Source organism: Zingiber officinale, chromosome 9B (assembly GCF_018446385.1).
Source record: "Zingiber officinale cultivar Zhangliang chromosome 9B, Zo_v1.1, whole genome shotgun sequence".
Lineage (NCBI taxonomy): Eukaryota > Viridiplantae > Streptophyta > Magnoliopsida > Zingiberales > Zingiberaceae > Zingiber > Zingiber officinale.
The window spans coordinates 104229873-104247614 of NC_056003.1; the positions used below are offsets into that span (position 1 = coordinate 104229873).

At 39.4% G+C, this 17742-nt stretch overlaps 1 protein-coding gene across 1 annotated transcript; it reads right to left on the bottom strand.

The window, feature by feature from the left end:
• Window positions 1-46: 46 nt before the first annotated feature.
• LOC122023254 lies at window positions 47-2423 on the bottom strand. The gene is made up of 2 exons (XM_042581323.1): window positions 2005-2423; window positions 47-325 (listed from the first exon to the last, which is right to left on the bottom strand). The coding sequence occupies exons 1-2, from the start codon at window positions 2421-2423 to the stop codon at window positions 310-312; spliced, it is 435 nt and encodes a 144-aa protein (XP_042437257.1). The 3' UTR covers window positions 47-309.
• Between the last annotated feature and the right edge of the window lie 15319 nt (window positions 2424-17742).

A 17742-nucleotide genomic window follows, 5' to 3' on the forward strand; every position in this document is an offset into this window, starting at 1 on the left:
GCTCCGAAAGAATAACAAAAAACAACACAACAGATGCATACTAGAGTTTCATCAAAAGTATTACTGCTAATGAGTTATTTACAATGACGGGTGATGTTTAATCTACTAGAGGAGGTCCTGAAAAACATGAGGACCAACAGTTCAGATGCGTTGTTGTATCAGAGAAAATTGTGAAATTTAGACAGAGAAGATTGGATACAACAATGGAGCAAGCTGGTACATGGCCGACAAAAACTTGCATCTGGATGCAGCTATGAGAGACTCGTATCCGTTGGTAAAGCTCCACTTCGCATCCGAGAAGTCAGAAGCTCAGAAAATAGGTGATCTGAAGAGTTTCAAATATATCAGTTATAAAAAGAGCAATCAAAGAGTAACAAGAATTCTCCACTAGATTACAAACAAAGGAGTAGCTCCTTGCTAGGAAACAAAAAGCCATCAAGTAGGAAATGGTTGATACAACAACAACCAAGTATATGGATCAAGTAGGAATTATACCCTAATATGGTAGGTTAAATTACTAAAATAATACAAATGCAACAGTCAATTAATTCACACTATGATTAGAACTTCGTGCTATATTTATGTCTTCTCTAACCAAAAGGAACTGTGAAAGAACATCCGGTGAAAATGGTATTCTGGACCAATATTGTCACATTTAGTGTGTACATAAAACAAATGTTATTTGGATCGAGTAAAGAACCGAGCATAGATAATGAATGTGAGATCTTCATTCTTTTTTTTGCAAACGTTCTCAATTTCAAATACTTGGTCAGTCCCGAGAGTTATTATCTCAGGTGGTGGCTACCTGCAGAGACATCTTCAGACAGAGCATTGTGAAATTTTAACAACCAAAACAGTGAAACCAAATATGAATTAATCAGAAAACAAAAAACAAACAAATGGAATGGAATTCAACAGAGAAACCAAATTAAGTCAAGCTGAGCTATCTGGAAGATCAGAAATAGTAAGTAGCACCTAGAAATATAAGTCTTTCAAGAGAATGTAATACTGGACATAAATGAAATGATTTCCGTCCTCATCAATAAAAAAGAAAAGATTGGCAGAGCGTTACCACCTAGAAGCATATAGTCTGACCACCTTTCAATTTTTATCTTTCCTACCCGTCCATAGACAACAAATCAACTTTAAAAACCTATTGGTCTTAAAACTATATAGGCCAAGGCCTTGAAGCATTGCAGACATTGTATAAATTAAACATATACCTGAAAATTTTCTGATGAACTAGGGTATATGAAGATATCAAACAATCGTAGTTATATAATGATAGTAGACATTGCAGAATCAGGAATCAGAGCTCTGGGAAATTGTCAATTGTTTAATGACCATTCAACCATCTTTAATTGTCATTTCTAAGATACTGAGCACTTAAAAAATTGTCATTTATAACCATAAGCTATATAGTCTACGATTTTGCATATTTCTATAACTCAAAATATGCTAGCCCCATCTGCCTGCATAACATATGAAGTTTGAAATAAAATTACTGCATGAAGCATCAATCCTTACTCTCATAGTTTCATCTGGCTAGTTAATCAAATACACAACATAACTTCTTGTTCCTAGCAATAGCTTTAGATTTCTGAAAAATAGTTCATACTGAAACCAAAAAAACTAAAATGTAGAAAATCAATAACTTCGTGACAAAAATTCAACGTATATCTAATCAATCGACTGGGAACACTACCAATCCATGCAATGTCTCTATGTTTTATGCTTTTGTGCGTGATCCAACTTTTCTGGGGCTTATTGAGTGGCATCAGTTCTTACCAAAAATAGGTCCTTGCCAACATAAACCCATTGGTTGCTCAATCGAACCATTTTTTCTCTCTCTTGCACTAAATAATCCTATTTCTTTGCAAAGGCAAAAGAAAGGATCTGATAATCCAACCAAAGATCAGGGCAATCGCAATCGACAACAGGCCACCAAATGGGAAAAGGGACGAGTAAACCGAAACAAAAAACACTCCGGAGCCTTCTCCGTACCTAACATCGCGCTGAGATTCGAGAGGGGAAATCCGGCAAATAATGGACCTGCCCAATCCGGACAAACTTGAGACGAGGCCGACCAGATAGAGCAGCATGACGAGTCCGACCACCCAGGGGAACAAAAGAAAGCCGAGCAGGAAGGTCATGGAACCGCCAAGCATCATGCTGAACGAGGCCCCGAGGAGGAACGACGCCAAGCCAGCCGGAGAGAGGCGAGGGAGGAGATGGGAGGCCCGGAAGGCGGCGAGGAGGATCGCGCAGAGATCGACAGAGGGCTGCCGCCGGGGCAGGCGCTGGTGGTCGTCGTGAAGCATGATGAGGTCAAAAGGACAGAAGATGGCGAGAGAATAGAAGGGAGGTAAATAAAGGCAGGAATGGATAGGGTTGGCGACGTGGAAGGTTATCATAAGCGCCATCTGCCATTTAGGGAAAAAGAAAAAGAAGGAATTTTTATATTTAAAACTGTTGATAAAAGGGCAACGAGCGGACATTGCGCTGTTAAACCCTTAAATCTATATCGGTCCCATCATTATTATTATTATTATTATTATTAATTATTATGCATTTCACCCAAATTTGGATAGGTGTTTTGAGATGGTTCAAATTAAAGAGAATTCTTGTAAATGGCATTTTCTACAAATTCATATTCTTACTATATTAATTTATATATATATTTTTTTATTTTTATTTTCAGAATTCAAATTTATCACCGATAATTGTCCAACTGAAGGCAGCAATGCTCATATAAAAAATTAATTTGGGTATCTTTGTATTTGGTGGATAAATTACCTATGTGGTAATTTTTTTAATTTACCCATTTGAGTTAAGTTATGGATTTCTGAATCTAGGGTTTATGGTGGATGATATGGTGATGATATGGGGTCCTATCAATGGTGGGTCAAAGTAAGGAAGTCCGATTAATGTGGAAGATAAAGTTAAGCGGGGTATCGTAGTCTGTCGAGCAGTCCACACAGTGTTGAGTGGACTAGGTATGATTGAACGGGTCGGTTATGGCCGAGTGGATGGTGATAGCTATGTGGATAAGTAAGCCGCGCTCTGTCCTAACTGGGTAAAATGATCCTCCGATAACAAAGAGAAATAAGCAGCAGCTGGTCTCGCCGATTGAGCTTGGCATTCCGTTTGAGCAGGATAACCGTAGACAATTAGAAAATGACAAGTTGGCCGATCCTAAGGACATCGCTGAGCGGAGGTAGCCCAACCGAGCGGATCCCGATCGACTGCACATGACAAGTATCTTGTCATATCCTTTTAGGAGTTTATGTCACTGACAGCAGAGAATGTCTAGTAGGCAATCGTACGTAAGAAGCTTCCAGGCTGTCACATTAGAGGATTGCATGGTTGCTTGAGGTATGGTGTTAGGGGCACTTTTTGACATATCTCTTCCTAAGACACCTAGGAAGATGTGCCTATATCTTGAGATGCGTGCACGAGCACCATATTGACACTATAAAAGGGGGTTCCTAGCTATAAGGAAAGGTATGCACAACTTCGTCTTCTACATCTACTTGCTACAGTTCCTATTTCTTGAGATCATCGGACACTGACTTGAGCGTCGGAGGGCCTACGCTGGGAACCCATTTCCGGCCTGGCACTGACGTTTTTTGTCCCGCAAAGATACGTAGAGTCTTCGCCGAGTCAACCGCATAGCCACATCCCCAGCTTGCATCTTAGTTGGTTTTGGATAGGATCATATATGACGTCGTCTATGGGAAGCTTACTTGAATTTGAAACGCTGAGATGGAGGATGCTGGATGACTCACCACGGTGATGTTGACGCAAGAGGAGTTCGACATGTTGGTGTAAGCACGAGCGGTGAAAATGTTGGAGCAACAACAGGAAATAGTCGGTCGCTAAGAGGCCAACATGACGATTATAGAGATCGAGCGGGAAACCTTGCTGCTCGTTGGTCGAACAATAAGTCAATCGGTACATTTGGAGATGCACCGTATGCGCCAATCCCCTATCATCGGGCATTGTTCCGCACCCCTTTATAGGAACAAGACCGAGTGGATAGAGCCCAAGAATCATCATCAGAGGAAGTGCCTACTTAGGACGAGCGCAAGGGTAAAGCCTCAAGGCTCGATGACTCCCCCGAACAGATAAACAGACAATTTTCTCAGGAGATCCTGGATGATCGGCTGTCGCGACACTACATGTTGCTAATCATCGGAGAATACACAGGGGCAACCAACCTCGAGGATCACCTCATCAAATTTGACAACATGGCCACGCTCCATCAGTACTTCGATGGGGTCAAATGCCGAGTGTGTCTCACTACACTATCCAGATCGGCTCAAAGGAGATTCAGGCGACTATCGATCGGCTCTATATATAGTTTTAAAGACTTCCGAGCGGCGTTCCTACAGCACTTTGCGAACAACTATCGCCATTAGAAGATGAATGCCAATCTATTCGTGGTCAAGCAGGGGCCCAAGGAAGCACTGCGGGCTTACATCACGAGATTTAACCAGGTAGCTATGGAAGTCCCTTCGGCCATGCCGAAGATCCTTGTGAGTGCATTCTCATAAGGGTTGTTGGAGGGTGAGTTCTTCCGCTTGCTCATCTGGAGGTCCCCTAAGGACTTTGGTCACCTGCTTGGACGTGCTACCGAATACATTAATGTGGAGGAGGCCCAAGCAGCTCGGAGGAAAGAATCGATTGCCGAGCCAGCAGCCGTGCCGGAATGCCGAATAGCCCATTCAAACCCACCACCAAAAGGGCTTCGAGCGGGAGTGATAACTAGTATTTTTATCTATTATTTTGGCTCTTGGACTTATCATATTTACCTTCTCGCATGGTTAATATCATGTTTATGTTATGTTTTGTGAGTAGGATTTATTTTGGACTTAATTATAATTTTTCTTACAATTACAATATTATTTCTTATATTTTGAATTTGATTTTATAGGAAATCTTAAGAGCCATGAATATGAGTCAAATCAAGTTTAGCTTGATTTGAAGGGAAAAGAAAGAGATCACATTTGGAACATCTAAGCCATTGATTGAGAGCTCAAGTCATCCAAGGGTTCATTTAGAGCTTTAATTCAATTTTTTGGATCCAAGAAGAGAGAAGCCCATTCCTCAAGCCCACTCTTAAAGCCCAATTTCAAAAATCCAATTTCATTTCTCTTATTGGATTCATATTCCTTTCCTTAACCCCAAAACTGAAACCCATTAAGATTCCTTACCTTTATGAAGAAGAGGAACAGAGGTATCACCACACCATCTCTTCTTTCTCGCATAGCAAAGTTTTTGTGACAAACCCACACCAGCGCCGCACCTTTCTCCTTTTTTCTTCCTCACCACCGACTGGCGGCGTCTTCTCTTCCCTTGCTGCCGGCCGACTAGCTGGCCAGCCCTTCCTCTCCTTCCTCCTTCGCGATCTGCTCCAATCGGAGACGGACGACAGCAATCTCCGGCGGTTACAAGCAACGGTAAGCATCTCCGATCGAGCTCAGCTTGCTGAGGGTGTTTTCCCGATGAGTCTTCTTCTTTTTCTCTTCTGATTTCTTTGCTGGAGGGAGTTCCTCGTTAGGGTTCAGAGGAGGAAGAGATGGGAGAGAGCTCCGATCGACTCAACACTTGAGGGCATTTTTTCGGTGTTCCCTTTCATCCCCGACAATTATCCTAATTTCTTTTCTCACTGAGGGAGTTACCCCGATGGGCAAAGGAACAAGGAGATCGACGGTGACAGTCCATTCTGTTGGTGCGGAAAGCATTCAACGATCGAACCTGAGTTTTGATAATGACAAAGGGTTCAAAGTTAAGGTTATTTGTTATCTAATAAGATTCAATGAACTTGCAAAAAGTCTTAAGTTGTCTTAGGCAAAAGTCCTAGTAGATTCTAGGCAGGTGGAAAACCCTAGGGGGCGGTAACCCTAGGTGGTGGAAAGTTCTAGCTGCGGTTAGGCAGGTGGAAAACCCTAGGGGTGGTAACCCTAGGTCCCAGGGGGCGGTAACTCTAGGCTGAGGAAAACCCTAGGGGGTGGTAACTCTAGGTCCTAGGGGGCGGTAACCTTAGGTTGAGGAAAACCCTAGGGGTTGGTAACCCTAGATCTTAGGGGGCGGTGACCCTAGGCTGAGGAAACCTTAGGGGTTCATAACCCTAGGTCCTAGGGGTGGTAACCCTAGGCAGAAAGTTCAATAGGTTTAGAGGACCAATCTGACAACAAGTAATCTCTCCTGAGAGGAGTAGGTGAGGATGTGTTCTCCGGTGAGGAAACAGTAGGCGTCGATTCGACCTAAAGTTTCCAGGAAATCTGAAGTCAGAACCACTTAGTCCGAAGACTGTCAAACGCTTTATTTTTCATGTCTATACTGTGCTAACTTTGTTTTGCAGGGTATAGTTTGTTTCTTGGACTAACGTATTTTACAGGAAGAGAATTGGACACTTTTGTCTCGGATGAACAGTGCTCAAGGCTCCTCCATGGGGTTGGAAGGTGCCTTGAGCACTCTAGTCAAAGGATCCGCATGACAACGAGTGAAGGCACCTTCAAAGGAGCTGAAGGCACCTTGGATAGCTGATGGAAGGTGCCTTCCATGGAGCTTGAAGGCGCCTTCAGGAGGATAAGCAGTGAAGACGTAGGAACTTATCGATGCTGCGGATTCGGCGGGCTGGAGGCACCTTCTATGGAGGCTGAAGGCACCTTCCACGGGCTATTTAAGCCCGGTTCGAGCAGCAGCCAAAGTACAACAAGAACTCGTAATCCTTCTTCCATATGCTGCTAACAAATCGATTCGACAAAGTCCAAACTCTACTCCGACGACCAAAAGCTTTCCATTTTAGATTTCCTTGCTATCGGTATAATAATAGTACTTTAATTATTGTGTTCTTTTGTAATATTTTTGAAATTATAGTGATTACCCATTGAAAGCACTCTTATGTGCGGGTCTTGGAATAGGAGTCGCCATAGACTCCAAACCAAGTAAATCCTTGGTGTTTGTGTATTGTTTTTATTTCCGTTGCATATTTACTTTGAGTTTACTCGAATTAGTGAAAGCCACAAGTGCTATTCACCCCCTGTAGCGCTTTTCGATCGTATAATTGATATTAGAGCGGGGTCGCTTTGAATCGGTGAAATCACCATTCAAGTAATTTTTTCATGGTAATTTTTTAATTTTTTGGAGTCAATTGGAATTGGTAAAATTGCCGCCTTCCGATCTATTTTTTTGATTGAGTTCTTTCGTTTCTCGAAGTTGGTGCAACACCACTCGAGCTCACCTTTTTAAATTCATTATCTCGTACTACTAATCCAAGACCAAGTCTTGGAACAAGTTTTCTTGTTTTTCTATTGTGCTAGATTTTTAAATGACCCACCAAGAAGACTACAACACAGCTCGCCCGCCTCTCTTCTCTAGAGAAGATTTTGGCTACTGGAAGGGGAAAATGAAGTACTACCTCCAAACCCAACTCGAGATGTGGATGATCATCAAAAATGACATCTCACTCCCACTCGACGGCACTAGAAAACCAATATCTTGTAAGAACTGGGACGCAAGTCTGATGAAGAAGGTCAATGCCAACACTAAAGCGACATGTACTCTTTAATGTGGTTTAACAAAGGAGGAGCTAAACCGAGTAGGCTCGTTCTCAAGCGCTAAAGACTTGTGGGAGAAGCTAATCGAGATGCATGAAAGGACCTCCGATACTAAAGTAAGTAAAAGAGACTTAATTTTAAATAAGTTGTATAACATAAAAATGCAGGATGGCGAATCTGCAAGTCAACTACACGCACACATCCAAGACCTCTTCTCAACAGTCTCCACGCAATCAGACGGAAGGTAGAAAATCGCGACATCATCAGGTATGCATTAAATGCATTTCCTAGGAATACCTTGTGGAAATCAATGGTAGATGCTTACAAGGTCTCTAAGGACCTTCCCTCCATTAGATTAGATGAATTATTTTCAGAGTTTGAATTACATGAACAGACTAATACACCTATGGCCGAGAAAGGTATTTCTTTAATTGCAGGTACGAGCAGAACACGTGAAGCAAAAGCAAAGCACTGAACTGAACCTGAGTCTAAAGAAGAGCCAAAATCAGATGAAGACGACGATGAAATCACAGCCAAGCTGGTGAATCTGGTACAAAAACTCTACAAGAAGAAGAAGGGATTCACCAAGAAGGACACCAAGAAGGTGATTCAGTTTAAGACGGCACAAGCAAGTCTAAAAATGAAGACCGAGGTAACCTGCTATGACTACAACAAGAAGGGACATATCAAAGCCAATTGTCTGAACCAAAAGGAAACAAAGAAGCACAAGAAGAAGAAAGCACTACAGGCGACATGGGATGAGTCTTCCTCTGAAGATTCTGATGAAGAGCTCCAACAGACGAGATTCCTCGCGCTTACAGCCTGGGAACAAGTCGACGAATCAGAAATCGAGAGCAAGTCAGAAATAGAATCTGAGAGAAGCCACAAATTCATATCCATTTTTGAAGGGCCTCACCCCACTGTAAGTACTTCTCAAATATCTAAACTTCGTAACTTGGTTAATTATCTTATACGTGAGTTAGCCAAATCCAATGTCTGGGTCAGGTCACTCTAAAAGGAGGTAACACTCCTTAAGGAGGAGACCAAACTAAGTTCTTTGACTGAGCCAGTTCAAAATGGAAGTTCAACTCAAGTCAACAACTTGAGGAAGAAAATTCTAATTTGAAAACTTAAGTTAAAGAACTAAAGAAAATGTTGGAACAATTTACCTTGGGTTCCAAGAATCTTGATCCGATTCTTGGAAAATAAAGAGCCGTATACAATAGATTCGGACTTGGATTTAAGGCTAAACGAAAATACAAGTCTTACTTATCACTTGTAAATAGAACTAATAGAAAAATAGTCCAAGCATGGGTCCCCAAGTTAAACTTGGTTAATCAAGTTGGACTTGGTCAATATTGGATCCTCAAGGATCAAATCTATTATCTTGATAGACCCTATCGAGGTCATAATCTAGAGGGAGCCAATAGAAAGACCATCTTGGTTGATAAATAAATTTGTTTGATGCTTGTTTTTACTGCCTTTATTATATATGCTTAGACTAGGCTAGATAAGGACCTAGGCGTGATTTACACTTAACTAGTTAGACCTAGGGGTTTCAAAAAGGAAATTAAATATCTAATTTCTTTGAAAGGCTTTGTCTAGAAGTGGTGGATGATCCCATACCTAAGAAGGTCTAGTGCCTCACCACAGCCTGGAAGCTAATCTTTGAAATGAATATTTAATTGACTAATTGTAAAACCTAAGTCTAACTCAAATATAAATCAATCCTTAGATGATAATCAAAATCAAAGATAAAATTAACCATCTCACAAAAACTTATAAGGTTCCCTGATTGATAATTTAGAAAAGGGTGAGATGGACTTAGGTAAAATTTAGAATTAATTAATCAATTGATAAAATCTCAATCAATAAATCTTAATTAAAATTAATTAATCAATTAATAAATCTCAATCAATAAATCTTAATTAAAAATAATTAATCAATTAATAAATCTCAACTAATAAATATTATTTAACCCTAATTAATAAATCTTAATTAATCCTAACTAATAAATCTTAATATTAATAAATCTTATTTAAACTCAATTAATAAATTTTAATAAATCTTAATTAATTTTTATTAAGTCTAACCAATTCATAACTTAACTTAATAAAATTAAACACAAAACCATCTTATAGACACCCATAGGAAATCTACTATACCTTACTACAAGTCGACCTGATATCCTGTTTGCAGTAGGTATGTGTGCTAAGTATCAATCTTATGCAAAAGAATCACACCTAACAAACATTAAAAAAATACTTGGATACATTAAGGGAACCTTAAATGTAGGACTTTGGTATCCTAGGAGTAGCACCTTTGACCTAATTGACTATTCTGACTCAGACTATGCCGGGTGCAAACTAGATAGAAAAAGTATAAGTGGAAGCTATCAATTTCTAGGTCAGTGCCGAGTAAGTTGGTCAAGCAGAAAGCAACACTATGTTGCTTTATCTGCTACTGAAGCAGAGTACATAGCCATGGGGGAATGTGCAACTCAACTATTATGGATATTACATACCTTAAAGGACTATCAATTAGAATATAAAAATATAAAAATTTCAATTGATAATGTAAGTTCTATTAACTTAACCAAAAATCCTATCTAACACTCAAGGACTAAACACATAGAAATAAAACATCACTTTGTAAGGGATCATGTAGCTAAGAGTGACATTGTACTTAACTATGTCGAGTTCAAGTCAAACATGACTGACATTTTCACAAAACCCTTATCTGAACTTGAGTTCAGTGCACTTAGAAGATAAATACGAATGTACATAGTAGAATAGAGCTTATTTTTGAAAATATTCTTCTTTACTTTTTTTAACAGCTTAATTTTAAAATTCTAGGAAAAATATTTTTTCAAAAATTTAATTTTATTAGTTTTTCAAAATTTGGACTTAGCCCAGGTATTTACCTCCTAGACAGTATGTTTCCCTAGGTCTCAGCCAGGGCATCTCACAAGCACACTAGGATTACCTTGCTTGTGTATGAAAAATACTTAGAATTGTGTGAGATGTATAGGGTACTGCCTGGACTTCAGAATGCTTATGTCTGTGCATCAACATAAGTTTGGGCAATAAATACCAAATTCAAATTAATCAAATTAAGTTATCCATGTTTAGTTAAATTAACTAGAACACTTACTTAATTTGACTAACCAAGTGAAAGCTACTATCTCATGGTAAACAGCTAGTAGCTAACGGTTAGACATTTATTTAAAAGAAGATGCTTATATTTGAAAATAAATTGTTACTCATGCTTGGACTCTAGGACTTTAAAACTTAAAGAGGTTTTTTAGCATTAATCAAGGAGGAGTGAAGTTAGACATCTTTGAAGTTAAAATATTTTTTAAAACTTTTAAATTAAAAGTATTTTTGAAAAAGAAAAATTAGCTTTTATTACTTTTAAGCTAAAAGTCTTTTTATCAAAAGTGTTTTTTAAAACTAGGTACTTTACCAAGTTCTTTTTACTTAATTTTTTTTTTTATGAAAATCCTTTTAAATCTATGTACTTAACTAAGTTTTATCAACTTCTTTAAATCTAAATACTTAACTAAAGTTTTAATCATTTTTTTTACAAGAAATTCGTTTTAAAATTAAATGTTTTATCAAAATATTTTTCTAAATATTTTTAAAGCTACAAATATTTTTTTTTTATCAAAAGTTATTTCAAGCTAAGTACTTCTTTTGAAAGCTAAGTACTTGACAAAACAATTTTTTGGTAAACCCCAAATAACTTTCAAAGCTTAAAAATTTGTTAAGTTTTTCCCTCTTCTTACTTAAAGTCTACTTTCAAAACTACAACCTTGCCAATATTTTTAAGTAAGAACTATCTTTCAGGGGGAGCTAAAAATTTTCTTCTCTCTATTTAGTATTTTTGATATATGGCAAAGGGGGAGAGAAAAGTGAAAATTAAGTAATAAAAAGCGATAAGTGATTAAGGGGGAGCTACAACAAGTGTTCTAACTTGTTATAAATATTGCATCTTTTTTAATTACACTTGATATTGAATTTTGATATTGCATCTTTTTAACTTGTACGCATTTATGTTCTTATAAATCGAATTATGTTTTACTTAACTTTGAATCTTATTGCCATAATCAAAAAGGGGAAGATTGTTGGTACGGGAAGCATTTAACGATCGAACCTGAGTTTTGATAATGACAAATGGCTCAAAGTTAAGGTTATTTGTAATCTAACAAGGTTCATTGAGCTTGCAGGAAAGTCCTAAGTTGTCTTAGACAAAAGTCCTAGTGGATTCTAGGCAGGTGGAAAACTCTAGGAGGTGGTAACCCTAGGTCCTAGGGGGTAGTAACCCTAGGTGGTGGAAAGTTCTAGCTGCGGTTAGGCAGGTAGAAAATCCTAGGGGGTGGTAACCCTAAGTCTTAGGGGGCGGTAACCCTAGGCTGAGGAAAACCCTAGGGGGTAGTAATCCTAGGTCCTAGGGGATGGTAATCCTAGGCTGAGGAAAACCCTTGGGGGTGGTAACCCTAGGTAGAAAGTCCAGTAGGTCTGGAGGACCGATCTGACAACAAGTAATCTCTCCTGAGAGGAGTAGGTGAGGACGCATTTCCCTATGAGGGAACAGTAGGTGTCGGTTCGACATAGGGTTTCCAGGAAATTCGAAGTCAGAATCGGACAATCCGAAGACTGTCAAATGCTTTATTTTTCATGTCTATACTGTGCTAACTTTGTTTTACAGGGTATGATTGGTTTCTTGGATTGAAGTATTTTGCAGGAAGAGAATTGAACACTTTTGTCTCAGATGAACAGTGCTCAAGGCGCCTCCATGGGGTTGGAAGGCGCCTTGAGTGTGTTGGTCAAAGGATCTGCGTGGCAACAAGCGAAGGTGCCTTCAAAGGAGCTGAAGGCGCCTTGGATAGCTGATGGAAGGCACCTTCCATGGAGCTTGAAGGCGCCTTCGGGCGGATAAGCAACGAAGACGTAGGAGCTTATCAATGCTACGGATTTGGCGGGCTGGAGGCACCTTCTATAGAGGCTAAAGGCGCCTTCCATGGGCTATTTAAGCCCGATTCGAGCAGCAGCCAAAGTACAACAAGAACTCGCAATCCTTCTTCCGTGTGCTGCTAATAAATCAATCCGGCGAAACCCTAACTCTACTCCGACGACCAGAAGCTTTCCATTTCAGATTTCCTTATTGTCGGTATAATAGTAGTGCTTTAATTATTGTATTCTTTTGTAATATTTCTGAAATTATAGTGATTGCCCATCGAAAACACTCTTATGCGTGAGCCTTGGAGTAGGAGTTACCACAAACTTCAAACTAAGTAAATCCATGGTGTTTGTGTATTGTTTTTATTTCCACTGTATATTTACTTTGAGTTTACTCGAATCAGTGAAAGCCACGAGTGCTATTCACCCCCTCTAGTGCTTTTCGGTCCTACACATTCACCTCATCAGTAGCACTTGAGGGTGTTTCCCTGGCGTTACTGATCCCATCTTGATCTGCATCTTTCTGCCATCTTCAACATTTCAGCCTGATGCCGGAGGGAGTTTCCAAGGTGCATGATTCCATTCTGTTCACAATAGAACTTGATGGAGTTTCACTAGTGTTTCTAGTTCCATTCAGTTCATCAGCAGTCATTCCAGAAGATGCAGAGATCAACCATCACTGATTGCCGAAGTTGAGTATTATGCCGCAAGAGTTGATGTCCGCTGGTGAAGGTGTTTCTGATCCAGGCCTCCGAGTGACGGCGAGGGTAGTTGCGTGGTGAATGATCGTAGAGGAGAAGAAGTGGTTTGGTAATTAGGATTTATTCTTGTTGTTTGTTTGAATTGTTCAGTTGTAATTCACCTATATGTTGATTCCTGCAGTCATGTTCTTTAGATCGTTAGATTGCATTTGTTTAGTTGCATTTACTTAGATGTTGTTCTTACTTTCCTGCATTTACTTGTTATGTTCTTCTGTTAGGTCTATTGATGACTAAACATGAGTTGTAGAGTGATGATGCAATGCATGTCTATTATTGATAGTTAGCTAAGATCTAGTTTCATGTCTCACATTTATTTCTATTCGTCATTATTGTAGGTTAAGGTTTGATTTCCTGCATAAGGATAAGAAAACAAAACCCCCAAACCCCATTTGTTTGACTTAGTCTGAGAATGAATGTCCTATCACTAGTTTCATGTGAGAGATGATCCGGGCCCTCTACTATACTACCTTAGTGTAGGTTAAGGGGTTCCGGATGATTAGAAATTATTAATTTAATCTAAGTGAGTGGCAGTTATTCGCACATCAAATTTTGGCGCCGTTGCCAGGGAGCTAAGTGGTATTCGTTTGTTTTTAGACTATATATAGTTTTATCTTTATCTTGTTCTTTCTTTTCTGCTTTATTATTTTATTTTCCTTTTGATGTAACTGTTAGTATCTCTCTTTTGCTCTTGAAGTTTGCAGGTTGAAGGAAAAGGGTAAGGGGAGAATACTAACAGTTACACCGTGAATAAAGATCTATTTTGGTCAATCATCATTTATACCACTATCTCAGTTTATTTCTTTGGTGGTTGCATAAAATTCAAATGTTGTTAGGGCTTAATCATTTTATCTCATATATGCATGTGTATCTTGTATATTTCTTGTTTATTTTGATTGTATTTGCATGAGTGTTTCAGGAAAGACCATGAAATCTCTTGTCTGTTGTTAGCATGTTTTAGTGTTTCAGTGTATGATCAGGACTTCTGATTTGTAAAGTAATATGACGGTCAACATTGAAAAGACTCTTAGAGAACTTTGGGCACCAGATTTGTCAGAGGATTCTTTTTGCATTTATCATTCTGACTTGGATGCAGACTTCAAGTTATAGGATATTGTTCATTTATTACCGAAGTTTCGTGGACTTTATGGTGAGGATCCCAACAGACATTTACAAGAATTTGTTATGGTATGCTCTGCATGGAACTCACCTGGAGTATCAGAAGAAGATGTTAAACTTAGAGCATTTCCATTTTCACTGGTGGATTCAGCAAAGGATTGGTTGTACTATCTTCCACTTGATTCTATCACCAGCTGGTTTGAGTTGAAGAAATTATTTCTGGCAAGGTTCTTTCCTGCTTCTAGGATCACAGCTATTCAAAGGAGTATTTGTGGAGTCCAGCAATTCGTAGGAGAACCATTTCAACAATATTGGAAGAGATTTAAAGAACTTGTTGCTAGTTACCCTCAGTACCAGATAAGCGATTAGCTACTGATTATATACTTCTATGAGGGATTGCTTCCCATGGACAGGAGTATAGTTGATGCAGCTAGTGGAGGGGCTTTAGTTAACAAGACACCAGCTCAGGCTAGAAAACTTATTGAGATTATGGCTGCAAATTATTAGTAATATGGGACTAGACCGGTGATTACCGAGGATGTTCATTCCTTTGTCAGTGTACTCCCTATTAGGATCTAGTATTATTAGCCTGATCCTTAGTCTTATTAGATCCATCAGCAGGACATGTATAATTTCGTTGCAGGATTCGGGTATGAGAACACCCAACAAGGGAATTCTGAGTGGTCCCAACATTATTAGTCATATCTTCAGCATCAGTTTGAGTAGGATTTTAGGGAATAGTTGCAACAATTTGGACAACATCAAGAAACACAATTCCAAGAAAGAACACAATCATCGACACAGTTACAGTTGCAATTAAATCAACTTACTGCATCAATTTCTGAGGACATAGATCGTAGAGTTTGTGATATCCTTGACCTTGTTTCAGCTACTCTACATGACTCTTCTAGTTTTTATATCATGATGTTGTAGTTGATTCTGATATTCTTGTTGTCGATGATGTTATTGTTCCAGATATTCTTGATGTTGTAGGTGTTTTTGATGATGGAAGTGTAGGGGAGACCCAAGAATCACTTTGACTATTCCACCACCAGATGAACTAGTTGAGCCTTTTATTGTACCTAGTAATGATGGAAGTGTAGGGGAGACTCAAGAATCACTTTCGTTGATTGTACGACTTCTTGATCCAGAGCCAGATCCTTTACCTAACCAAGATAATGTCGCATTCACTGTTTTAGAGCCTTCAGGTACCTTTGAATATGGTAAGGATAATATTTCTTTAGCATCTTTATCAAATTCCATGGATGTAATTCATTTTGATTGTATTGGATGTGATATATGTTGGATCGAGAAGCGCTAGAGGGGGGGGGGGGGTGAATAGCGCTCGCGGCTATTTCGTTCGATTCGTAAAACTATCGGAGTTAAAATACACAGCGGAATAAAGAAACACAAACACAGAGACACAGGGGAATTTACTTCGTTCGGAGCCTTGATTGACTCCTACTCGAAGGCCTGCGATCCTTGATCGCTTTCCGTGGGCAACAACTAATAGCTCGAATAGAATTACAAGTGAAGTACAATAATCAATAAATTATACCGACGATAATATGAATAACTGAAGATTCGGAGCTCCGGGTCGTCGGGGGGTCGTCGCAGCACTTCGGGATCGTGTCGGTAGCAGCTAGTCACAGAAGGATTGCTTGGAGTGAGTTGTCTCAAGTTGCCGTTCGAAGTGCCCTTTTATAGTGTGTTGGAGGCGCCTCCAAGGCTATCCGAGGCGCCTCCAGGCACCGAGTCTGCCGCGGTGATAAGTGCAGAACAAGTCGCGCTTTATCCTGCTTGAGGCACCTCCAGGCTGCTCCAAGGCGCCTCCAGCGTCTGGTCCAAGGCACCTCCAGCCATGTCTGAGGTGCCTCCAAGTCTTGTGCGCAGACATGTGCTGGCTTGCACCCGAGGCGCCTCCAAGTCCTATGGAGGCGCCTCAGACACTGTTCATCCGAGGCTAAACTCTGAATTTTGGCCTTGCAAAACATGTTAGTCCACAACTACAAAACACGTCCTGCAAAACCTATCATAGAGATAATATTAGATATGATAACAGAATATAATGACAGTCTCCGGACTGTCCGGGTATGACTTCGGATTTTCAACCGGAAACCCTAGGTCGACCTGATGCCTACTGTTCCCTCTTCGGGGAACGCGCCCTCACCTACTCCACTCAGGAGATTTACCTGATGCCAGTGCGATCCTCTAGATCGACTGGACTTTTGCTCGGTGCTCGATGCTTCCGGACTTTCTGCTGGACTTCCGCTTCCCGGCTGGTCCAGTCTTTCACCTGGTTCGCGACACCAGGACTTTCCACCTAGGGTTACCCACCTAAGACTTTTGCCTGAAGCACTCGACCCACCAAGACTTTCCGCATAGGGTTACCACCCCCTAGGGTTTTCACCTACCTAACCACAGTTAGGACTTTCCTGAAACACTTAGTCAAGCACGTTAGATCACAACACACCTTAAATTTGAATCCTTTGCTATTATCAAAACTCAGGTTCGATCGTCGGATGCTTCCCGCACCAACAATCTCCCCCTTTTTTATTATGGCAACCCAAATTCAAAGTTAAGTAAAACAAATGCATAAGTATATTAAAATATTTTAAGTGAGCAAGCTTAAGTATATAAATTCAAAAAGCATAACTTAAGCTAACACTTAAACTTTGTGAAGCTCCCCCTTAATACAGGGTTTGCTCTATTGAATTAGATAGATTTTTACATTTGAATTTCTTACTCTCCCCCTTTGCCATTTATCAAAAAATAAGTCAATTGCAAGAATCTGAAGGGTAACTTAGGAAAAATATCTTAGCAAGAATTTTATAAAGTTACTTAGCTAAGCTTTTTGCAAACATTGAATTTTAAAAATATAGCTTAAGTTAAAAAGGTACTTAGCTTAATTTGAATAAAACAATACTTATTGTTGAAAATATAGGAGTAAGAACTTTTTAATTTTTAGGATGAAGAGGGAGAAACTAAATATTTAATTTAGTTTATTTAATTAAATTGGTTGATCCTTAAGTCCAAGCATGAGTCAAAATTTGTTTGGATCAGGTATCAGAGCCCTAAAGTATAAGCATGCTTAATCTTAATATTTTCTTCACCAACTGTCTAACCTTTAGCTACTTGCTGATTGCCTAGAGGGCAACAACTTTCACTTGGTTAGTCGAGTTAAGTCATTTAGTCCAGTTAGATTTGACTAGAGCTGTAAGATACCAGAAAAAAATTAAATAATAAATATTACTGGACGAAAAATCTTATTGGATTTTTCCAGAATTTTTAGAGATTTTTTGGAAATTAAACGGAGTCCGTATGACTCATTTTGAGCAG

Coding starts and splice junctions, on each gene's coding strand:
- LOC122023254 (XM_042581323.1), bottom strand. CDS start 2,423: ATGGCGCTTATGATAACCTTCCACGTCGCCAACCCTATCCATTCCTGC.